This window comes from Carlito syrichta, unplaced genomic scaffold (assembly GCF_000164805.1).
Source record: "Carlito syrichta isolate Samal-C Ts95f unplaced genomic scaffold, Tarsius_syrichta-2.0.1 Scaffold295875, whole genome shotgun sequence".
NCBI lineage: Eukaryota > Metazoa > Chordata > Mammalia > Primates > Tarsiidae > Carlito > Carlito syrichta.
This window is the reverse complement of record NW_007239971.1, coordinates 81561-104872: the sequence shown is the minus strand read 5'-3', so window position 1 is coordinate 104872 and position 23312 is coordinate 81561. Positions and strand designations below refer to the sequence as shown.

Here is a 23312-nt window from a genome sequence, read left to right as displayed (position 1 = left end):
CTATTATAGAAATTGAATTTATTTTATTCATAGAAGGTATTGTAGAATAGGTCATACTACATCAAGGAATCATGTTAGTTCAAGCATAATCAATCATGATATTTTTAGGTTTAATAAGAATATAGTTAACTTTAGAAATTTCATTGTCTCCACTTTCTACTATCGAAGTTTTTGCCTTAGTACATTTACAGTTTACATTTATGTTTTAGAAGCTTTGCTGCTGCTAATCAGCTTTATATATTAGAATTAAGAATTGTAAAACTTTCATAGAAATTAGGATAGATATATAGGACTTTGGAATAGCCATTTTGTTAAGAGATTGTAGTCTATTGTTCCAAAAGGTGGCCCACTGTGGACCTTGGACTGGGCCACATCCTGTAGGGCCCAGTGTGATCTTTGGACTGGGCCATATTCTTTAGGAAATTGGCTTAAGCTATAATTAAAAGCCTCTGTAGCATTGTGTAAGTAGTAAAGTTTAAGATAGTCATCATGGGTTTTGTGTGAGCTCTAGAAGTTATTGATTATCAGAGCATCATTAGACTAGTAAGGACTGTTACACTGCTTTTGAAGAACATTAACTAGCAAAGGGAACAATGAGACAATTTTGGGGTTTGTTCCTCCTCACACCTAAGCATTTGGTGGGTGGGGGATGCCCCCCCTGCACCTGGCTTTGTGTTCACGTGAAAGACTTGTGAGACTGCCTGTGTAAAATTTGGGGATAAATACCTGCTGTAACTTTCAATAAACGGCTTCTGCTCATTTCACTGAACAGTTGTCCACTTTCTTTCTTTCTCTTTCTTCCTCTTTATATCTATCCTTCCATCTTTCTTTCTTTTAATATCTATCCCTACAGATTCGCTGATGCCACCACATCTTCCAAGGACTCCCCAAAACTTGCAGGGGCTGACCCCCCGCAGATAGATAGATAGCTAGCTAGCTAGCTAGATAGATAGATAGATAGATAGATAGATAGATAGATAGATAGATATTCCCTAATTCTCCTGACACTCCTCAATGATATGTACTTCCTTATAGGCAGAACAACTGAGGCTAGTTGACATTAATGAATTTTTTTGAAGTTACAGATCTAGTGAGTGGGAGAAGTCTGGTTTCTACTCATTGTCTCTGACTTTTATCATAGAATAGTTTTCTGTATGTATAAAGAAAACTTGCTTCTTTTTATCTTTTTTTAAAAGGAGTTTCCTTTGTGAATAGTCAGTGGAATCGTCTTTCAAAGACTGAAGAAACTAACATGTATATGTATATTTTGTGAACTATCTATCTTTCTATCTACCTATCTTTATCTATCTATCTATCTATCTATCTATCTATCTATCTATCTATCTATCTATATTTTGAGTTGAAGTCTCACTCTGTTGCCCAGGCTAAAGAGCAGTGGCACACTCAGACCACTGCAGCCTCAACGGGCTGGGTTTAGGCGATCCTTCTGCCTCAATCTTCCAAGTTGCTGGAACTACAGGTATGCGCCACCACGCTCGGCAAATGTTTTGATTTATTGTAGAGATGAGGTCTCACCAAGTTGCCCAGGCTGGTCTCGAACCCCTGGTCTCAGGCAATTCTCTCACCTTGACTTCCCAAAGTGCTGGGATTACAGGTTTGACCACCATGCCCAGCCAACTATCTATATTCTAAAGTCACTTTTTTCCTTTCACTGATGGTGGCGACATTGATTCAGAGAGTTAGATTATTTGGGTTGTTTCTCTGCAATTGGGTTATGTTCCTCCTTCTCTGCTCTAGAACCTCTGATTTGCTCTACAAGAGGATTGACTGTGTGTGTCATGGAGTGAAACTAACCAGACATTGTGACACTTGTGCAAGAATGTTTATAATCATTAATTCTACCCTTTTCACATATGAACTATGTATAACTTATATGCTAGAAAACCAATATATATACTAACTTTGTAAAATTTGCTGTTACTCCCAATGCCTTAATTCATTATTCTGCAAATTTAATTCATTTTCAGAAAAAAAATATTTCTGTTCCTGTTCTTTGGGGACTTAATAGTGGAAGAGATAGGTCCAGCCACATGCTGGTCAAAATGCTGCAGCACTTAAAGATTCAGATTGATTCTAATGCTGAGAACAGCAAATATGTTCATTATTTAAATAAGCTGAAGCTGCCAAATGAATCATAAGTGCAGCCATGTGTCCTGTGCCAAGGTGTCATTTTCATTAAGTATAAGATTGCACCTGAAGGACAGTTTAATTTGCAGCTGCTAAAAATATTTCAACAGAGTGGTACTGTTACAAGTGGCAGGTGGTGCCCAAACGTGAATTTTGCAAGAAATATCTGTGGGATGAGGTGTGGAAGAATGTCAAGGGGGTGGCAAACGAGATAAAGGGAAAGAGAAAAGTGGCTTATTTGATCAGCACTTATTGCTGCTATCATGTCAGAAGATTCCATGCTTCACATGATAGTATTGGCCCAAGATTATTAAATATGATTATTTGTTCAGCTTCCACCGTATGCCGAGGGCATTGCAAAGGTGCCACAGAATCTGTAAAGTCAAAGTTTATTCCCCAGAGGCATACCATTTAAGCCATCCAAATGAGAAAATCCTTTCCAACGCTATTTACCTTTCCTGGTGTTTACATTGCAGTTTTATGCTAGTGAGATTAATGCACTTTGATCTTGCCTAAATGGATTTTGCCACTTTCTTTTGATGTTCAGCTTTTAATACATAAATCATCCATTATGGTTTCCTGCTTCACATAGCAAGCAATCTTTTCAAATTGATTTCAAAAAGATTTTCTTAAATCACTGTCAGTTGAGATTTTGTGGACTCAGTAGAGAACATTTCAGTGTGCAAAGGTATCTAGGGGTGCTGTAACTGTTTACATTATAAAGAGATCTGTGTATTTATGTCTGCTAGTTTCAATGGATTTGGCCTTGTTGAAATCCAGAAATCATATCTGGAGACTGGAAACAGGTACTTTGCCCTAATGAGTTATAGGACACAGATTTAAAAAGGAATCCTAACTTGGGAGTTCGGGTTTTTTACTTCTACTCACCATTGATACAGCTTGGTGATACTTGAAGCTATGGAAGTAAATAAATTCTCAAAGAGAAATAAGTATTTTTTGAAAAAGGATATTAATACAGTACAACCATGTAACCAAAAACTATTTATACCCCCTAAAGCTATCAAATTTTAAAAATAAACAAAAATAAAATTTAAAATATTGAAATACTGAAAGAAACACTAGGAAATGACTTCATTTATGGGAGTGGGAGGAAATAAGAGTAGGAGGAGTAAGTGGACATAGAATAACTTCCTTTGTGAATACCATAAACTTTCTTAGGTTACCAAGAAGAACTAATAAAGCAGGTCAATCTGAATGAATATTGTTAAACTTTTTCCATGGAGAGTTTTTGATGACAAGGCAAGTTATTAAAATGCTTGTAGTTTCTCAGGTAGATGGAAATCTGTGACCTCCAACATATGCATTGTTTTTAGTTCATAAAATACATATGTTTTCTGTTATTTTAATCCTAATTATATTGATTAAATCTAATTTTTAAAATATTGCAAAGAGAAAATTAATTTTCTGCATTAATTATCAAAGGAAAAGATCAAAGAAAGGAAAAACTCATTCAAGGTTAAGAGAACATTCATAAGACCAATTTCTCTATTTTTTTTTTAAAGTACAAATTTTAGTTCAGGTGATTCATTCATTCTTTCACTCATTTAGGAACTATGTTTCAAAGTTTATGCTTAGAAAAAGGAAAAAATAGAGAAATCAACTTCCAAAAAGACAGGGAAAAACAACAACAAGTGATTAAAGTAGACATTTATAGATTCTAATTGTGGAATATGAACCAGGTGCCAGAAAATGGTTTGTGTGTTAAAAGACAGTAGACTATACAGCATGGTTTGGAGAAGGTGAGGCCGGAGGCAGGGAAAACAGAGTTAATATGACTGCCAGGAGAGAAAAGATAAGGACCTACATTTGGGTGGTTGCCATGGGAAATCTTCAAAATAAGCTTGCTGGAAAACTTTGTTATATATAGAAGCTGGAGGCGAATGAAAGAGAAATATAAGACAAATACCTGTCATAAAACAAGCATAAAAATGAGAATAATATAAAAAGAATTAAATGTTATAAAAGAGGTAGAATCAAACTTTCCATGTCATATGAATAGCATATTTATGAAGATAGTACAGTATAGATATGATCCAGAATGGTAAGCAGCTTATTAAAGGATTAAAGATGGGGAAGTACGGTCACTTCTGCTGGAAAGACATGCCTAAGTTTGTGTGTGGATGACACTCATTGCCCTTAGTTTATTTTTTATATTGGGGACACTGTGACTAATGTAACTGACAAGGTTTCTCATTACCCTGTTATGCCAGAAAACTTGGAGCCAAAATTGGGGCCCATCTCAAGTATATGTGTTGATCAATGTGGTATGAAGTTTTAACCTCAGTACTGACTCAGAGTAACATCAGTCTTGTCCTTTTAAATTGCACATCTTAATTTATGCTAATTTCCCATATATATGACATCCGAAATGTATTCTAAAAAATATATTCTGTAATGCATTCATACTTATTTTTGTAGCACTGTACGGATGGCTTAGTAGAAATAGATAATGTAGGTAGATGACCAGTCAGATTATGCAAAAATAATTGCTGAACATTTATAAGGATATAAATTGTGCTGGCAACATAAAGGCTAAAAAAGAAAATAAGACAGTGAAAACAGTAGGGATATGTTCAATAATAAATTTAGAGCACAAAAATGAAGTCCTGCAAGAGATGGAAAAAAATTTAAGGTAAAAAAATAGTTTATATCTAGGTCTTGATGACATTGACCAAAATGAGAAAGGTAGAAGTAGAAGCAGTTTCAAAAGAAAGCTTATGAATTTTTTAATAGGTATAATAAATTAAAGTTGCACTAAGATATCTAGGCAGAACTTTTTAGCCAGAATTTTGCAATTCAGAATTAGATCTAGGAGAAAAGGAAGATTGATAGCTTGGTGATACTTGAAGCTATGGAAGTGAATAAATTCTCAAAGAGAAATAAGTATTTTTTAAAAAGGATATTGATATTGTACAACCATGTAACCAAAAACTATTTATACCCCCTAAAGCTATCAAATTTTTAAAAATAAACAAATAAAAGTAATGTTTAAAATAAAATTTAAAATATTGAAATACTGAAAGAAACATTAGGAAATTACTTCATTTATGGGAGTGGGAGGAAATACAAGGTACCCAAAGAAAAATTTAGAAAGTGTATTTAGAGATTTAAAGAAAAGGAAAAGTAATTATAAACAAAATAATGAGGTTATTTTATTATATGTTATATGTCAGAGAGCTGGCAATTCTATGTCAGGATGACAAAAGCTATAAGAAGACAGAAAATAAAAATAATAGTTTTAGAAATAGAAGAATATTTTATTGTGCCAATGGCTGAAGACAACCAAAGAAGAATGAGTATCAAAATTTATTTTAAGGTTTGATAGTTCCTACTGATTACCAGTAAAATAGTACTGAAAGATACAAAAAAGCTAGATAGTAAAGAATTGAAGAACAAGTGGTAAATAGAGCAGGGTGTATGAGTACTCGTCCAAGAAGTCCTATGGTTTAATGAATGCAAGAACTCACAAGAAGATTCTATGGAATAGAGTGCTAGTGGAAGCTTTTGGTTGTTTGTTTTTAATTCTTTTTTTTTTTTTTTTTTTGGTTGTTTTGTTTTTTCCTTTTCAGTATAAGGACACTTGAAAAGGGAAATATTGAAAATTCAAGAAAGAAATACTGCCTTCTCTATCTCTCTGCAAGTCCACACTTGTTAGAATTCTGTACTTTCCCTCACTTTACTTATCATCCTAGGGTCTCCTCTTTTTTCTTTTTACTTTAAACCATCCTAATCACTCCATTGGCTCAATTTCAATTAACTTCAGTTCTACTACACATTTCTTTTTAAGCTCTATTATTAATGACCTGTGTGACTTCACTAGCCTCTCACTCTAAAGTTGCACTAAACACAGCTCATCTTCCTTCCCTACTTGTAAGTCCACCTTTGCTCAAGTGCTCCCTATGTTGAAATCGGAAATTTCTTTATTTTGTATGTTTTTTCTCACTACTTCTTACATTCAATACATATTTTCAAATTATCCCTGCAAGTATTTCTTTTCTCTTTACTCATTGCCCCATACAAATCCAGGTCTCTGTTATTTCTCATTTGTATTTCCATGACAGCCACCATATTGCTCTCTTCCTGACTACATTCTTTCCTTACGAAATGTGTTTTTTTCTTTAAATCAGCCAGAGTGACCCTCCTAAAATAGAAAACTGATAATGTCTTATTAGGTTTATAACACTTCAGTGGTTCTCCTTGGAGTCAGTAGAATGAATTCACTCCTGACTATGGTTTTCTTCATATTCTGGTCTCTCCCTATTTTCTGTCACCATTGCTGGCCACCTCTCTCTTCATTGACTAGTTTCTGTGTGTACAACTTTCTCTGTTGTTTCATAGGTGTTTCTTCTACCTGAGACACTTCTGGCTATTCTTCAGATCTTGAAGTAACTATCATATCTTCTGAGTAAGACTTACACTGATTTTTTTTTCAACTAGATTCCTTTGATGCACTATTTCACATTACAGTCTTTCTAAATTGTTATTTTTATTACTTTTGTGCTTAATAATTGGTCTGTTTAATTGTCAGAATTCCACTGCAGACATTAACCACCATGTACGTAGAAAACATTTTTGCCTCAATATCCCCTAATCTTCCACAATTCAGAGCACAGAGGAGATTCTTAGTACATATTTGGAAAATGAAAATATAAATAGTGAATGAGTGCATGAAGAATAAAGAAAGTCATTTGAATAGTCTGTAGAATGTTGGGTTGAGAGCACAAAGGGAGAGGCATTAGACCTAGAAAGGAGGAAAGAAAAAAAGTTTGAAGTGAAGGTAGAAAAAGAAGGAAGTTGTTATTAAATGGTCTTGCTTGGTCTGATCAGTACAGCAAATAACACGGTCATCTTTAAAGTAAGAGAAGGTACTTTGTTGATTTGAGAAAAATCAGTATGTTTTTAAACAGATATAATAATAAACCAATAGTAAGCCTAGAAGCAACAAAAATAATTCTTTAGCAATACTGGGGTTCTTGTTTAGGAAAAATATTTTGAATTGATAGTAGATCTATGTACTATTATTATATGGTTTTCCTCACCTTTGCTTAGGTTGGTGGACAAAGAAAAATGATTCTGGGGTTTTATAAGACAAGTAGAATGGAGATTCATACTGCCAACAAATTCTAGCATAATAGAGAAGAAAATTGGAAAGACTGATGAGAATGTTTGGATTGGATAATGAGAAGATCCATCAGTGAGGAGATTTAACAAACTGAGCAAATAGGAGAGAGAAATAAGAAGACAACATACAAAAAGAAAGGGAAAACAGAATTTGTGTGATTGAATAACTAGAAAATATATAATGAACAGAGATTTTGACCAAAAAGATTTTAAAAATGTGAAATATTATAACACTTGCTCTTTTTAAATTTTTGGAAGAGATCAACTAAAATCAAGGACTATTTTACTTGGAAATGGAAATTAATGCTTTTCCCAGACTAAAATATACCTAAATTTCTTGAAAACAGGTTGCATAAAATTGACAGTGTCTTTCTCTGATTTTTTCTATGTTAATAAATTTTGTTTTCATTTTCTATGTATAATTTTATTTTTTAGCTGTACCTGAGACTAGGTCAAACTGTAAATTTACTGGCAAACATTTCCGTGTCTATTGTATCAGATGTTAATGAAAAGACTAGGATCAAAGACTCTTTTACCAATGAATGTACTTGATAATTTGCTTGAGCTGTTCCTCACCAGAGTCCACATTTGTAAGACAATAATTACCCTCGCATATTTTAGAGAGGGAAGCTTGATGTTTGATAATATCTTCTCATGCGCAAACACCAAGTTAAGAGAACATAAGAATCTACATATGTAAAATATTGTTTCCTTTGTTATCATTTTTGTGTTTCTAACATTTCTTTTGCTAAATTATTGCTTTCTAAGAAAAAGGAATATATATTATTCATTCTGTTTTCTACATTGTATCTTGCACATATTTGTGATCTAATGAAAGGTAATTGAATTTAATTACTTGAAACTCTTGAAATTATTCAAGTGTTTGTATGAACAACTACACTAGTTTGGGAGGTAATAGTAGACTAATGTCTCCATTGTTTCAGTATTAAAGCAGAAGAATGTATAATTTTTCTTGTTTCTACCCGCATCCTATCGTGTTCCACTGGCCACCTTATTCTAGCCCCTCTGGCAATCATATTAGAGTCTGGAGTTACAATTAAAGTACACTTTTTTGCATATACAAGACAACAGAATCCTATAATTGTTTTCATTATATATACATACATACTTTCCAAACCCATTATGCTGCACCTAGCCCTTTTCACTTCGTGTATGCTGTAATGATTTCCATATCAATTCAGAAAGAGCTTCTTTCCCCTTTATTCTGCCCTACACCAATTTTGAATAATCAATCTATTTTTATTTATTTGTTGCCACATTTATCATATTCTCATATTTATGTATTTATTTCCCCCATATTTGGAGTTTTCATTTTGCTATATCGATTACAAATGAAGTTTAACCATTTGTTTTCCAATTTCTGGGTTCTCCATTGAAACTAATACTATCTGGGTAAACTAGCAATGGTCTGTTCACTCTATGATAATATTTGAATGTGTCCTTCAAGGACTGAATTGATATAAAGCTCAAGTTTGAGAATCCAGTGTGTCTGTTGTGAGCCTACAATTCTGTTTATAAAGCAGTGTTTACCTTCAAACATATTAGCAATTCCTATTAGGTTTTTTTGTTTTTGGTTTTTTCTTTTATTTGGAGTCTCATTCCGTCGTCCAGGCTGGAGTGCAGTGGCATGCTCACAGCCACCCCAGCGTCGACGTACTGGGATCAGGCAATCCTTCCGCCTCAGACTTTCAAGTAATGGGAACTATTAGCATGTGCTACCACACCTAGTTACATTTTTTGATTTCTTGTAGAGATGAGGTCTCGCCAAGTTGCCCAGGCTGGTCTCAAACCCATAGGCTCAGTCTATTAGTTTTGATGATACATAAATATTTGTTATTTTTAAATTAAAAAGCACTACATGACTGTAACCAATTTAAGTTTTAAATTTGTTACACTGTTCATAGCAGATTTTGTTTGTGCTTTCATTTTAATTCCATAATTGAATTATGAGATTCCAAACTTAGCATGCTATGAAGGCTTTTTCTCAGTGTCTTAATAATGATAATAATATAATACAATTTGTTAACATTTTGCAAAAATATTTCACTTGCCTTAAGCTTAAAATATTTCTTTTTATATAAGCTATTTATGTCAGACAAGGTAGATAGAATCCAGTTTGAAGTAGCTCAATTTAAAATAAACTTAATTTGAAAATTAGGTATCTGAGCTCAAATAGGTAAGCGTCTTCCCAAACATCACAAAAGTTAACAAGTGACTGAACTGAGTCATTTCGTATATAGGTTTGCATTACATATGTGCACACACATGCATATTTCTAGGATCCTAACTTTATCAACATGTTAGTAATTTTTTATTTGTGACAGTAATTCCCAATATGTCATATTAATTATTCTGCTCACTATTCCTCATGGGTTAAGTATGTATATGCAAGAATATGTGTGCATATGAACAAGCAGAAATTTTTGGAAAAAAAAAAAGAAAGCTTTACAGTTATTCAGGTTAATGTATTATTTTATGTAACTTTTAAAAAATCTGATGGTAAGCAATTCTACTTTAAAATTATTATTCTTTTACATCGTTCATTGAGACATTGAAATTTAGATATGAATAGGTAATATTTTATTTGTTTTACATTACTTTCCGAGTCTGTATAATATGCCTGAAAAGGATAGTAAAATGTAGCACCATGAAATACACTGAATGCATGGTCCCAGAGCAAATGTTAAAGAATGTTACAAGCACAGGATACATGATAATGATGATTATTCACAGGTGTAAAGATCAAGACTGAATAACTTGGATTATATATGAATAAAGCTAGTTTCAGGGTTCTGATCTGTTTCCTGGCCTATTAAGGTTGGGACTGACCTGTATGTGTGTATTTCATTGTTACCTCAATAATGTAACACAGCGTGGGATAAAGGGGGATTACTGTAAGAATTTAACTGTCTGCAATATCCTAAGTGCTTTCAGTGAGGTACACTCAGATTCTTAGCACATTACATGTTAAGGACATGAGAGCTCTTGCATGTTTTTATGTGGTTGGTATGACACACTATCATATCAATCCAAGAATTTACAAAAGTATTTTTTGAAGTGAAGGGCTAAATATGGCTGACATGCATTCTGCATAACATAGGCAGTCTCTTTGCCCGGTCCTCTCTTTTTTTGTCTTTCTTCCTTGCACATATATTCATTGGTTGCCCATCATGTCTTAAACTCTTACTTCATAGCATTAAACAAAACATGCCAAGTCCTTGTTCCTTTTTTCCCATTTATTTATTTATTTGTTTGTATTTTTTTATTTTAAAGATGTGGTAAAATTCAGGATTAGATACATAAGTGGTCAAGGTAAAGGTAAAGTTTGGGCCTCCCTTTGGTCCCCACTTTACCTGGTTTGATATCAGGTATACGCTTATTGATGTTATGTATCCCTCCATCTCCCTCCCTTGCCTGTTTCTGGCTACAACCAACCCCTTTCCTATAGTATTATGGTAATTGTTCAGAGTCTGCTTCTGAGTGAGAACATGTGGTACTCAGTTCTTTGTTTCTGTGATAGATCACTGAGTATTATATACTCTAAATCCATCCAAGTTACTGTGAAGTCCATAAGTTTGTCCTTTTTTTGGCTGCATAATATTCCATGGTACGTTTTGCCACATTTTAAAAATCCAATCTAGTTTCAAAGGGCAACATGATTGGTTTTATACTTTTGTTATTGGGAATGGTGTTCCAATAAACATGCGTGTGTAGGTATATTTTTGGTAGAATGATTTAAGTTCCTCTGGGTATATTCCTAGTATGGGTCCTATGGAAGGGTCAATTTCTAGTTCTTTTAGAAATCACCACAGCGTTTTCCATAGAGACTGAACTAGTTTGCATTCTCACCAGCAGTGTAGAAGCGTTCCCTTTTCTCTGCATCCTCTCTGGCATCTATTTTGTTTTTTGCTTTATTGGTGATGGCCATTCTTACTGGGATTAGGTGGTATCTTAATGTGCTTTTGATTTGCATTTCTCCGATGATTTGTGAAGCTGAGCACTTTTTCATGTGTCTGTTGGCTGCCTGTATATCTTCTTTAGAGAAGTGTCTATTAATGTCTTTTGCCCATTTTTAATGGGGCTGTTTGTTTTTTTCCTTTTGGTGCATTTGAACTCCTAGTAGATTCTAGATGTTAGACTTTTGTCAGATATACAGTTGGCAAATATTTTTCCCATTCTGTGAACTGTCTTTCCATTCTCTTGGTGGTTTATTTTGCATTGCAGAAGCTTTTCAGTTTAATGAGGTCCCACTTATCTATCTAGCTTTTGTGGGTTGGACATCTGGAGTTTTGATCAGGAATTGGTTGCCTATTCTGATTCCTACAATGGTGTCTCCTGCATTTTCTAAGATTCTTAGAGTTTGAAGTTTTATGTTTAGGTTTTTTATCCAATTAGAGTTAATTTTTGTGTATAGTGATAGGTTTGAGTCCTGTTTCAATCTTCTACATGTGGTCATTTTCCTAGCACCACTTACTGATAGGTTCTCCTCCTCCCCAGTGGTTGTTGGTGGAGGCTTTGTTGAAGATGAGTTGGTTGAGAAATTTTAGGTTTTTCTTCTGGATCTCTATCCTGTTCTGTGGTCTAGGTGTCTGTTCTTGTACCAATACTGGGCTGTGTTGACTATTGTAGCTTTATAATAAAGTTTAACGTCTCTAAGTGTCATATTTCCTATTTTATTTCTTTTGTTGAGCATTGTTTTTGCTATTCAAAATTGTTTATGTTTCCATATAAATTTCTGTATTATTTCCAGGTCTGAGAAGAATGATGATGGTCATTTAAATGGGTAATGTGTTGAATCTGTTGAATGCCTTTGGTAGGATATCTAGCATCCCTTTTTGATAAAAATCCTTGAATATCTAGACATAGAAGAAACATACCTCAAAATAGTAAGCACCATCTACGATAAACCCATAGCAACATGAAAACAAGAACAAGACAAGGCTGCCCACTCTCACCCCTCCTGTTCAGTATAGTGTTGGTTGTCTAGTCTTAGCTAGTGCATTCATACAAGATAAGGAAATCAGGGTTATGCAAATAGGAAAAGAAATTATCCCTCTTTGCTGATGCTATGATCCTATACCTCAAAAATTCTAGAAAATCTCTCAAAAACTTCCTTGCACTGATAAAGGACTTTGACAAAGTCTCGAGGCACAAAATAAATGCATTCTTATACACCAACAACTAACAGGCAGAGAACCAAATAAAAAGCACAATATCATTTGCAATAGCCACAAAAGAAAAAATGAAAATACCTTGGCATCTTCCTAACCAGAGAAGTAAAAGACCTTTTCAATGAAAATTACAAAACACTGTTCAAAGAAATCTCAGAAGACACAAACAAATGGAAAGAATATTCCATGCTCATGGATAGGAAGAATCAACATGTTAAGAAGTCCATTCTTCCAGAGTCCTTGTTCTCATAGAAGTTCTATTCCATTGGGGCAGTGAGGGAGACAGACAGAAAGCAAATGAAGATTCAACAGATGAATATTTTGATAGATAGATGATAGGTAGATAGATAGATACATAGATGCATAGATGTATCATAACACGTATTAAATAGTGTTTGGAAGAAAAATGTTGCATGAACAAAAGTAGGGAATGAGCAAGAGCAAGGTTTTCAGTGGTTTAGATAGGCTAGTCAGTCTAGATTGCTCAGGTAATGCAATGTTTGAAGGAAGATCTGAGGAAAAGAAAACCAGCTTTGAAAATAAATGAGGGCAGAGAGTCACACAGGGTGGAAAACTCTGAGGCAGAACTGAGACTGCTTGGCAGATTTGAGAACCAGGAAGGAGACTGGCATTTCTGGCTAGAAGTAAGTTTGGGAAGGAAGAGAAGGTAGGAGAAAAGGTATGAGAGATAGCAGGGACAAGGTCACCAATGGCTTCTGGTTATTGTGAGCAAGTTAGAAAGATTTGGAGGGTTTGGAGAGGTATTGATGGGTCAGAGGCTCATTCTGGTTTTTATGTGAAGACAAAGGTTAGTAAGGTAGAAAGAAGGGGACTAGTTAGGAATCTGTTTTAATAATTCAATTTGGCAGTGGTTTCCTGAGAGATGGTAGTGATGAAGGATGTGGTAAGAAATCATGATTTAGGAATATGCAGATCGATAGGATTGGGGGTAGGAAAGAAAGAGAGAGCTCCAGTTTGACTAGGTTTTTATTGCCTGAGTATCTAGTAGAATGATATTGCCCTTTTCTGGGATGGGGTATAACAGAAGAGGATGTATTATTTTGTTTTAATCTTGCTTTTCCCTTCTCATCCAGTCTTTGCTGAAAACTGAAATAGACCAATTAGCAATTTGATTTAAATTATTTTTTGCCTGACAGGAATAATAACAATGGTGCCAACAGTAAGTAATATTTGATAGTACTTACAATTTTCAAATATTTTAATATCCAGTCATGTATATGCAATATATGATCACACTGAGGATTTCTTCACCTGACTTCTGAACAAAATGAATGAATTTTTCTGGAGAGATAAGATAATTGTAAGATACCTTATACAGTATAAAGAACAGTTCACATGTACTGGAAAAAGTGAACTAATGAAAGATTAATTTATTTAAAATATATCAAATAAGAGTTAAGAGAAAGCAAAAATGAACTATAACGAATGGTATTATTTATTAAACTGTGAATTAATATATATGCTATATAATTTGTCTCTCAGATCCACGGTTCATTAGTGCCCATCTCATCCCAGAGAGTGACAATCCTGAAGATGACAAAGTATATTTTTTCTTCCGTGAAAATGCAATAGATGGAGAACACTCTGGAAAAGCTACTCACGCTAGAATAGGTCAGATATGCAAGGTGAGGTAAAGAAAAAAATTTGAAAAGAATGTCACTGTCCAATCACAGTTTCACTTTAAAAAATTTTCTACCTATGAGCATATACCATGAAAAACATGGCTGGAAATTTGACTAATTACAGCAAATATTTAAATGGTAAACATGATTGAATATTATAGTTTGTTATGAATAACCCTTCGTAGTTAAATATCCAGGTACAGATTGTGGTAACTGGCATTATCTCACAATTACATTGAAGAGTATTTTCATTTTTCCTGGGAGAATATACATTTTTGTACTTTCAGACTTAGCACAGTTTCCTACTCCTTGTAAATTTTGAATGAATATTTGTTGTGGAATATATGAAGTATTAATTTAAGAGAGAAAAACAGTAAGATTCATTTATACAAACTGATTATGGCATCCTATGTACACATACACACAGTTTTGTACTGTGAACTTTATCTGTCTCAGGTAATTTCACTTACTGCCTTGTATAATGTCAGATGTAATACTGCACTCTAATGTTAGATATATAAAATAAAAATTGCTGAATAATACTTATGGATTCATTAGGTATCATCAAAGTAAAGATCCCGTAGTAATATTTGTTCCCTTCTACAGTGCATAGTGCAGGATAAATGCAATGTGAATAAAGTCAACTGTTAGTATATATTAAAGCACCCTTCAAATAAAGAAAACCACGAAGCCAGATCCAATGATTGCCTTAAAATGGAATTCTTTCAGCATCCTGAAATTTCAAAAGTCTGGGTTTTTTTTAATGTGTGGCCCCTTTTCCCAGTTATTATCTATTATTTATCTCTAGTATAGTAAATTATGAAAGAATTTAAAGTTTTAAATATCTGTAAATGTATAAACAATATGTAAACATGGAGATTTTTCTCCCACAAAAGGCAGATCATATTTAAAAGTACTACCTTCAAGATTTGAAAAATATATCTATAGTATATACAATTATAGAAACGAAATATAAATCAGTTCTTTTTTGAAAGAACATGTTTCCTCAATATTTATATATATATTATTTTAAAATACTATAAATTTCTAGTAAATGCATACCATCATAATAGAACTTATTGCTACATTTAGGCTAGAACTCATTTTAAATGCAGTGAGAGGTTTCAAAATGTTTTCGCTGGTGTGTTTCCTTCATTAAGGTTTATTCAATTTTTTTTTTTTTTTTTTTTTTTTTTTTTGAGTTGGAGTCTCACTGTTGCCCAAACTGGCGACACTGCCGGCCATTGCCGGCCACCGCAGCCTCAATCTGCTGAACTTCCGCGATCTTTCCGCCTCAGCCTTCCATGTAGCTGGAACTACAGGCGCACGCAACCACGCCTGGCTCATTTTTTGATTTATGGTAGAGATGAGGTCTCGCCTGCCCAGGCGGGTCTCGAACCCGCGGGCTCAGGCAATCCACTCACCTCAGCCTCCCAAAGGCGTGGGATTACAGGCTAAACCACCGAGCCCGGCTTATTCAAATATTTTCTTAGCATCCTACTTATAAAGTATAAATTGCTTCAATTCAAATGTAATACAAAGCATTTGAAGCTAACATGCTTTTATTTAAGATGTATTTTCAATTTTAGTTCAAAGGCATGCATTTATCATCAATTTGATAAATATTCGAGTGCCTACTCTGTACTAAGCACTGGCTGGGGACCAGCCTATGTGCATAAGATCTTAAGCAATATATAGGAGGTAGGAAAGATTTATACCAAAACAAAACAAATACATAAGTAATAACTGTTTATTGCAGAATGGAATAGAAAGTGAAGTGATTTTCTAAGTTTTTATTCATTTTAATTGACAAATAATTGTATATATTTATTGTGTACAATATGATGTTTTGAAGTATGTATACACTATGAAATCAGGCTAAGTAGCATATGCATTATCTCACATACTTCCCATTCATTGTAATGAGAATACTTAAAATCTATTTTCACAATTTTCAAGAATACAATCCATTGTTATAATTATAGTCATTATGTTGTGTAGTACGTCTCTTGAACTTATTTCTCCTATCTAACTGAAATTTTCTATTTTTGTCCATCATCTCCCAAATCCTCCTTTCCAGCTCCTGGTAACCACCATTCTACTCTCTGCATTTATGTGTTCAGATTTGTTAGATTCCACATATGAGCACGGTCATGTAGTATTTGTCTTTCTGTGACTACCTTATTTAACTTACTATAATATGCCCCAAGCTCATGTTGTCTCAAATGACAAAATTTCCTTCTTTCTTTGATCTTTAATTTTTATTGTGCATCGACAAATTATGTTTTTCTGGGGGGAGTCAAAGTGAAGTTATGATTTATGAATATAATGTGAACTAATTATATTAAGCTAATTAACATATTCATCACCTCAAATACTTTTTTTGTAGTAAGAATATTTAAAATATATCTTCTTACCATGATTTTGAAATGGGCAATACTTTATTATTTACTATATTTACCATGCTGTGCAATATATCAAAGAAGAAAAGCTTATTGTTTCTACATAATTAATTTCCTTCTTTTCAAAGCTGAATTGTAGGCCACTGTGTAAATACACCACATTTTCTTTTTCCATTCATCTGTTGTTGGACATGAAGTGACTTTTTAAGCAACACTTATCTCCATCCTTTCTGAGCTCTTATTTTCCTCTTTTCCCCCTTCACCCTCCCCTCCTTTTTTCTTTCTCTCTTTTTTTCTTTTCCTCCTTCCTCCTTCTCCCTTTCCTCATCCTCCTCCTTTCCCCATTCCTTTTCCTCCCCAAGTGTCTCTGTGAGTAGCCCCTCGAATAAAGTCTGAGTAAATGATTTGTTTAACAATTTAATAAGTGATAATTTCCAATATCTGCTCATTTGAAATGATAATGGAACTTTTGAAAAATAGTATTTTGTATCTGTCTTAAGATAAGAAGAAAAGAGAAATATTTGAAAATATCATTTGCATTCACAGTGCCTAACACTGGGGTTCTCTTCTTTCAGAATGACTTTGGAGGTCACAGAAGTCTAGTGAATAAATGGACGACATTCCTCAAAGCTCGTCTGATTTGCTCAGTGCCAGGCCCAAATGGCATTGACACTCATTTTGATGAACTGCGTAAGTGGCTGGTGTTTTTGTATAGAGAATATTTGTTCAGACTTTGCCATAACCATGAAAAATGCAACTTTCCCCAATTTTATTTTTAAACAGAGGATGTATTCCTAATGAATTCTAAAGATCCTAAAAATCCAATTGTATATGGAGTGTTTACAACTTCCAGGTAAATAACTTTTTACTACCTTATCATAGAAACTTCATATTCCATAATTTATAAAAATTTATTTTTGAAAGACCAGCGTTGCTTTCACTTTTGAGCTGTTGTGCATTCTTGAGTGTCTGGTATACGTTATGATTTAAGTAGTAGTTTATCTTTAAAAATCAATTAGCTAAAAAAACTATCATTATAGTTATAATGAAACAGTTAAAAAATTTGTGTCATTACCTATGTATAGCTTTAGCTTTAAACATTTGATTAATATATAAAATATGATAAAATGTAAGTCTAGTTTTGACAATAGATTATAGGGATGATCTAAGAATAAAAAACTTAATTTAAAATTTGTTGCATATACAATGGATGACTGATGTGAATTCTGGGGAGAAACATCTAGAAATGCTAAAGCAACCACTGGTCCTTCATATTACTGTCTATTCCATATATGGAATATTTGATACATTTTTCTCTGGAACTAAAGTAGAACTTTACAGGTTTAAGGCAAAGGGATCTCACACCTTGTGATGAGAATCACTAGCTTAGAGTTAAAATAATTTCACCTCTCTACTTTAGTGGGATGGATATTTGTATGTCAATGAATCAGAGTACCTGCAAATCATATTCATCAACTTTCAATGATGGCTAATTTAATTGATGATAAGCAGTATATAGCAAAGAGAAAAGAATATATAACATAAACATTACAAACTGAGGGATCAAATATGAGTTGATTGCTCTTTGCTCTACTATAAAAATGTTGTTAACTATAATAAGTATTTACTGAGGTTTATTATTTGTCAAGAGCTATATGATATATAGTTGATGTGCAGAAGAGCAAAGCATGGTCTTATTCCTCATGAAGCTTGTGGTCTACCAAGCACTATCCATATGCAACGGTTTCTAATAGTAAACACTTAGGAACACATGTTTTTCATTTGCTCTGATTTTAGATGATTTTCTATGGGGAGATATGAGTTAAAAGATAAGTATTTCGTATTTTAAATGTGCACACCTGTTTAATATCTTTGTATAAATATATTTTGAAGCCATATTTATATAAAAAATTGTGTCAGCTCAGTGGCAAATTTCTAGTTCATTTCATTTACATTTACATGATTTTTGTTTAGCAAAATGATAGTATAATTGCTAAAGCTCCACTTTAATAGGACAAAAATAACTGCTAACTTAAAATTATTTTTTGTATAAGAAAGAGATTGTTTTAAATCTATTCACAAAAATCAAATTGTTACTCTATCAAATACTTTCCGTGGTTTGGACATTTAAAAAAATATAATGTGGCACAATCATCTATTTTTTGCACTAATTTCAGTTTACAAAACGAGTTCTTAAACGTCATTGCTTGTTTAAAAGTTTCCTGGTTTCAGTAATGATGCTCGAGACTTAACTGAAATTTATATTTTTATTTCCACATGATATTGAAATTAAATATTCATGTTTAGAAGATCATATATGTATGTGTGTGTTTTTCCTATCGAAGTTTAGTACCCTATGTTTGGTATGAAGGTATCAATTCTATGAGCACTAAAGCCATTACCATTCATGCTTTCTATTTTTGAGAAATCATATTTTTTTTTTGCATATTGTTAAAAGGTACCAATAAGGGAGGAAGGAGAGGGGTATTCGAGTCCAGACACTACCTATCTGAGGAGTGGGCCACCTGAGACCCAATCACCACCACTACACAATATGTCCATATTATGAATACACATGTGTACCCCCTGAATCTAAAAGCAAACAACCATACATATAACTAAAACAAGATCCTCAATAGTATTGCTAAGAATTTCATTTCAAGTTTTGATAATTAATGTCTGAAATTTAAGAACTCAGTATCAACATTTTTCTTGCCACTGTATAAAGGTGAACATCTATTTTATTCTCGCTTCCATTTTTAGTAACATCTTCAAGGGATCAGCCGTGTGTATGTATAGCATGAGTGACGTGAGAAGAGTGTTCCTTGGTCCATATGCTCACAGGGATGGTCCCAACTATCAGTGGGTGCCTTATCAAGGAAGAGTCCCCTATCCACGGCCAGGAACTGTAAGTGACTTGGTGTTTAAAATATGAAATGAGTATATTTTTGCCAAAGGTAAAAAAGCTGCAAGCAGATATTGAATACAGTAATATAGAACAAAGATTTCAAAATGATAAATGAAAGCAAGACAATAATTTTCAGTGATTTCATGGCACTCCACATTTAAAATCATATTCTTTACAGATATCAGTGTTTAAATTCAGTGTAAGAGAAAAATCTAAAGTTGTTAAATCTTTAATTCTCAATTACACATTTCTAAATTTTTGCAAACTATTTTAACGTGTTAGTAGACAAGTACAAAAATAATTTTAAATGCCATGAAAATATATATTATTGTTTTCCATGTTTTTATATAGATATTTGATATTTCTATGACATTAAATAATTTTATACTTCACTTAAAAAATAAGAAATACAACCTTAAATCTATCAACTGTTGTATAATTATATTATTATTATGTACATGCACATATGTACACATGTATAGTATATATGTATGTTTATTTACTTCTCCCATTTCAAAACAGACTTATTTCATTTCTCATTAATGATTAATTTTTTTCAAGCTAAAAGACTATTGATTTATCATTCTAAGCTTCTTGTAAAATTAGGAAACCTCTCTTAATTACATTTTAGCTCCCAAGCTCTTGCATTAAAATGGCAGAAATTATTAGTATAAGGTTACAAGTTAGAGATTAGAAATATTGTACTACTATGAAAGCTTGTATTACATAACTAAATACAGTGAAAAGAGACAGTAAAATATTATTTTTCTCATTTTGTTTTATTGCTTTATACAGAGTGTTCATATTAAGTGGTGACATTATGCCAATGCACACCAATGTATACTTTCTGGTTTGTAAAAAGCCATTATCTCTTCTGCTTGTCATGATGTTCAATTCAATTGGTCAGTTTTTGTGCAATGCAGATTGCTAGACACTTTGAATAATACCTTCCTTATCTCTGAGATTTTAGCATTTATGAATGTCATTGAAGTTACTTTCTCAGGGTTTTGTTAGAAGCAAAGCATTAAAAAATAGCTTATATTGTTTTTTTAATTTGCAAGAAGCATTTATATTTTAGCATGATGTAATAGTAAAAAATTAAATTTATCTAATAAAATTATTCAGAACTTCTCTAATCCAGTGACTAATTGCATCTAGTTGTAGCATATTCTGTTAACGGTGTCAATACTTCAACTATTTTTTTTGAGTTGGAGTCTCACTCTGTCACCCAGACTTGAGTACAGTGGCAGGCTCACAGCCACTGCAGTCTCAACCTGCTGGGTTTAGGCAATCCTTCCATCTCAGTCTTCCAAGTAACTGGAACTACATACTCATGCCACCACACCCACCTCATTTTTGTGATTTATTATTGGGACGAGGTCTAACCAAGTTACCCAGGATGGTCTCAAATCCCCAGGCTCCAGCAATCCTCTCACCTCAGCCTCCCAAAGTGCTGGGATCACAGGCTGAGCGACTGCACCAGGCCAATACTTCAACTCTTGCATAAATAGCTCTCATATTAATGTCACAGATAAAGGTACCAAACTTCTAAACACTAAATTCACTAGATGCATTTGCAACTTTTGATAAGAAATAGTGATGTAACCAAATACCCTTGAGAATTAAAATACATTTAGGAAATATATGCTGTAATTTCATCTACTAATTTAAGTAGAGAATAACTAATAATAACTTATTATTATATTTTAGCTTATCAGTTGCCTAACTTTAAAAAATAACCACAGGTTTCTGTTCCTAAACCATTGAGATCATGTGTTATTATATAATTTATAATTTTATTCATTCACTTTTAATCAGAAGATATTCCTTTCTTTATCTTTATAGTGTCCCAGTAAAACATTTGGTGGGTTTGACTCTACAAAGGACCTTCCTGATGATGTTATAACCTTTGCAAGAAGTCATCCAGCCATGTATAATCCAGTATTTCCTATTAATAATCGCCCAATAATGATTAAAACAGACGTAAATTATCAGTTTACACAAATTGTAGTAGACCGAGTGGATGCAGAAGATGGCCAGTATGATGTCATGTTTATTGGAACAGGTAAATATTTAAACTTCAGCTTTAAATTTTCTTCCAGAACACTGTGTTAAGTACAACTGACCCTTAAACATCTCTGGGGGTAGGAGTACAAACTTCTCATGCAACAGAAAATTCAAGTAGAATTTTTAACTCCCCCCCAAACCTAACTATTAATAGCCTACTGTTGAGGAGAAGCTTTACCTGTAACATAAACAGTTGATTAACCCATGTATTATATATGTATACTACACAGTATTAATATTCTGTAATAAAATAAGCCAGAAAAAAGAAAATGTTATTAAGAAAATCATAAGAAAGAGGAAATATATTTACTATTCATTAAGTGGAACTGGAACAACCTTAACGTCTTCATGTTGAGTAGGCTGAGGAGGAGGAGGAAGGAGAAGAGTTGATATTGCTGTCTCAGGTGGCAGAGGTGGAAGAAAATCCATGTATTCACAGTTCAGACCCGTGTTGTCTGAGGGTCAACTGTATACTAAGAGCCAAAGGCAGTTTGTATAGTCACTTTCACAGTAGAGTTCACATCTACTAAATGACTAAAGACCACGAATATTCTATCATTACAAATGTGTTATCTTTTTAGACAAGTTGAGACATATTAATTTAAAATAAATTTTCTTTTTAGTGATAAGTTGATAAATGTAATCAGGTAAAGCTAATGATTAGCTGAACAATGTTAATAATTGCATCATAATTCTTCTCTGGCCAGTGGCTTTTTAGAACAAAGATATAATGCACAAAACATGTCTGAAATTCCTAGGTTATTCAATAATAGTACTAATTATATCAATGCAAATTTATCTGAACTTTAAAATTGCATAGGTTGAAAATCTAGCAAATAAATTTTAGCAAAAGAATTAGTTTAGTCTATCTGCCATACAATAAGAAGAAATAAAAGAATAAAAGCTTCATGAAAAAGATCATGAAACTCCAAGGAATCCTCAGATACATTTGTGTGGAAAATTAACAATATATTTTTATGAATTTCGTAATTAGAAACAAATGTTTTCAGGTATATTTTCCAAATGAATTCCATTGTTATTATGACATATTATTTTATTTTTCTCCTGCTCTTTTTAATAGTAACACTATTTTTGAAAGTACCAGTTACAAATGTGAAGCTTGCTACTTAGGGTCAGATTCCAAGGTAATAAATTCCTAGTCTCCATTAACATTGTTAACTGTCATAAATCAATGTGAAACAGAGTGCTCCACTGAAACCTTGTATAATAACATTTATTTTCCCTTGGTGAGAAACAGAAAAATTTTCTCTAACTACAGGAGAATGGCAACTCTGTAGTAATTACTTTAAAAACTGAAAATTTTATCATAAATTTGTGAAAAACATGTTATTGGGTGTACCAGTGTCAGGTTCTGAGCAATATATTAATGTCTAATTTTATGGGTAGTAAATTTCACTATCAAATAAAAGAATTCCAAGGAGACTCAAGGTTCCATGAAAGTCAATGAATTGTGAGTATCAACTTCTGGTTATAAATATCTTTAGAAAATATAAGATAATAGGATTTCCCTTCAATAAATATTAGTTTATAATTTAATGTCAAATTATAATTGAATCTGTTTGGAGAGTAATTAAGTTTGTCCACTAATGTCACACTTGCCTTTTTCTTCACCTCTGATTTAAACTTGTAAAGTCCCTTACTCACTCACTGTCAAAGCAACAAAGCTTGCTTCCAGGTATTTGGTGTTTGACCAAAAAAACCCAATCATGAGCTATTAATTCCTCTCTGACACAAACTGTCTTTAAAGGCACCAATTTCATGAGCATGTTGAATGTCTGATGATGTGGAT

At 33.1% G+C, this 23312-nt stretch overlaps 1 protein-coding gene across 1 annotated transcript in view; it reads left to right on the top strand.

Moving 5' to 3' along the window:
* Positions 1-23312, top strand: part of SEMA3A (semaphorin 3A) — a 525999-nt gene that overhangs the window by 463377 nt on the left and 39310 nt on the right. Inside the window, exons 10-14 of the mRNA XM_008054520.2 lie at positions 13986-14128; positions 17103-17217; positions 17311-17380; positions 19291-19435; positions 21281-21500. Of these exons, the coding sequence (XP_008052711.1) occupies positions 13986-14128; positions 17103-17217; positions 17311-17380; positions 19291-19435; positions 21281-21500 (693 nt within the window). The remainder of the gene's footprint in view (positions 1-13985; positions 14129-17102; positions 17218-17310; positions 17381-19290; positions 19436-21280; positions 21501-23312) is intronic.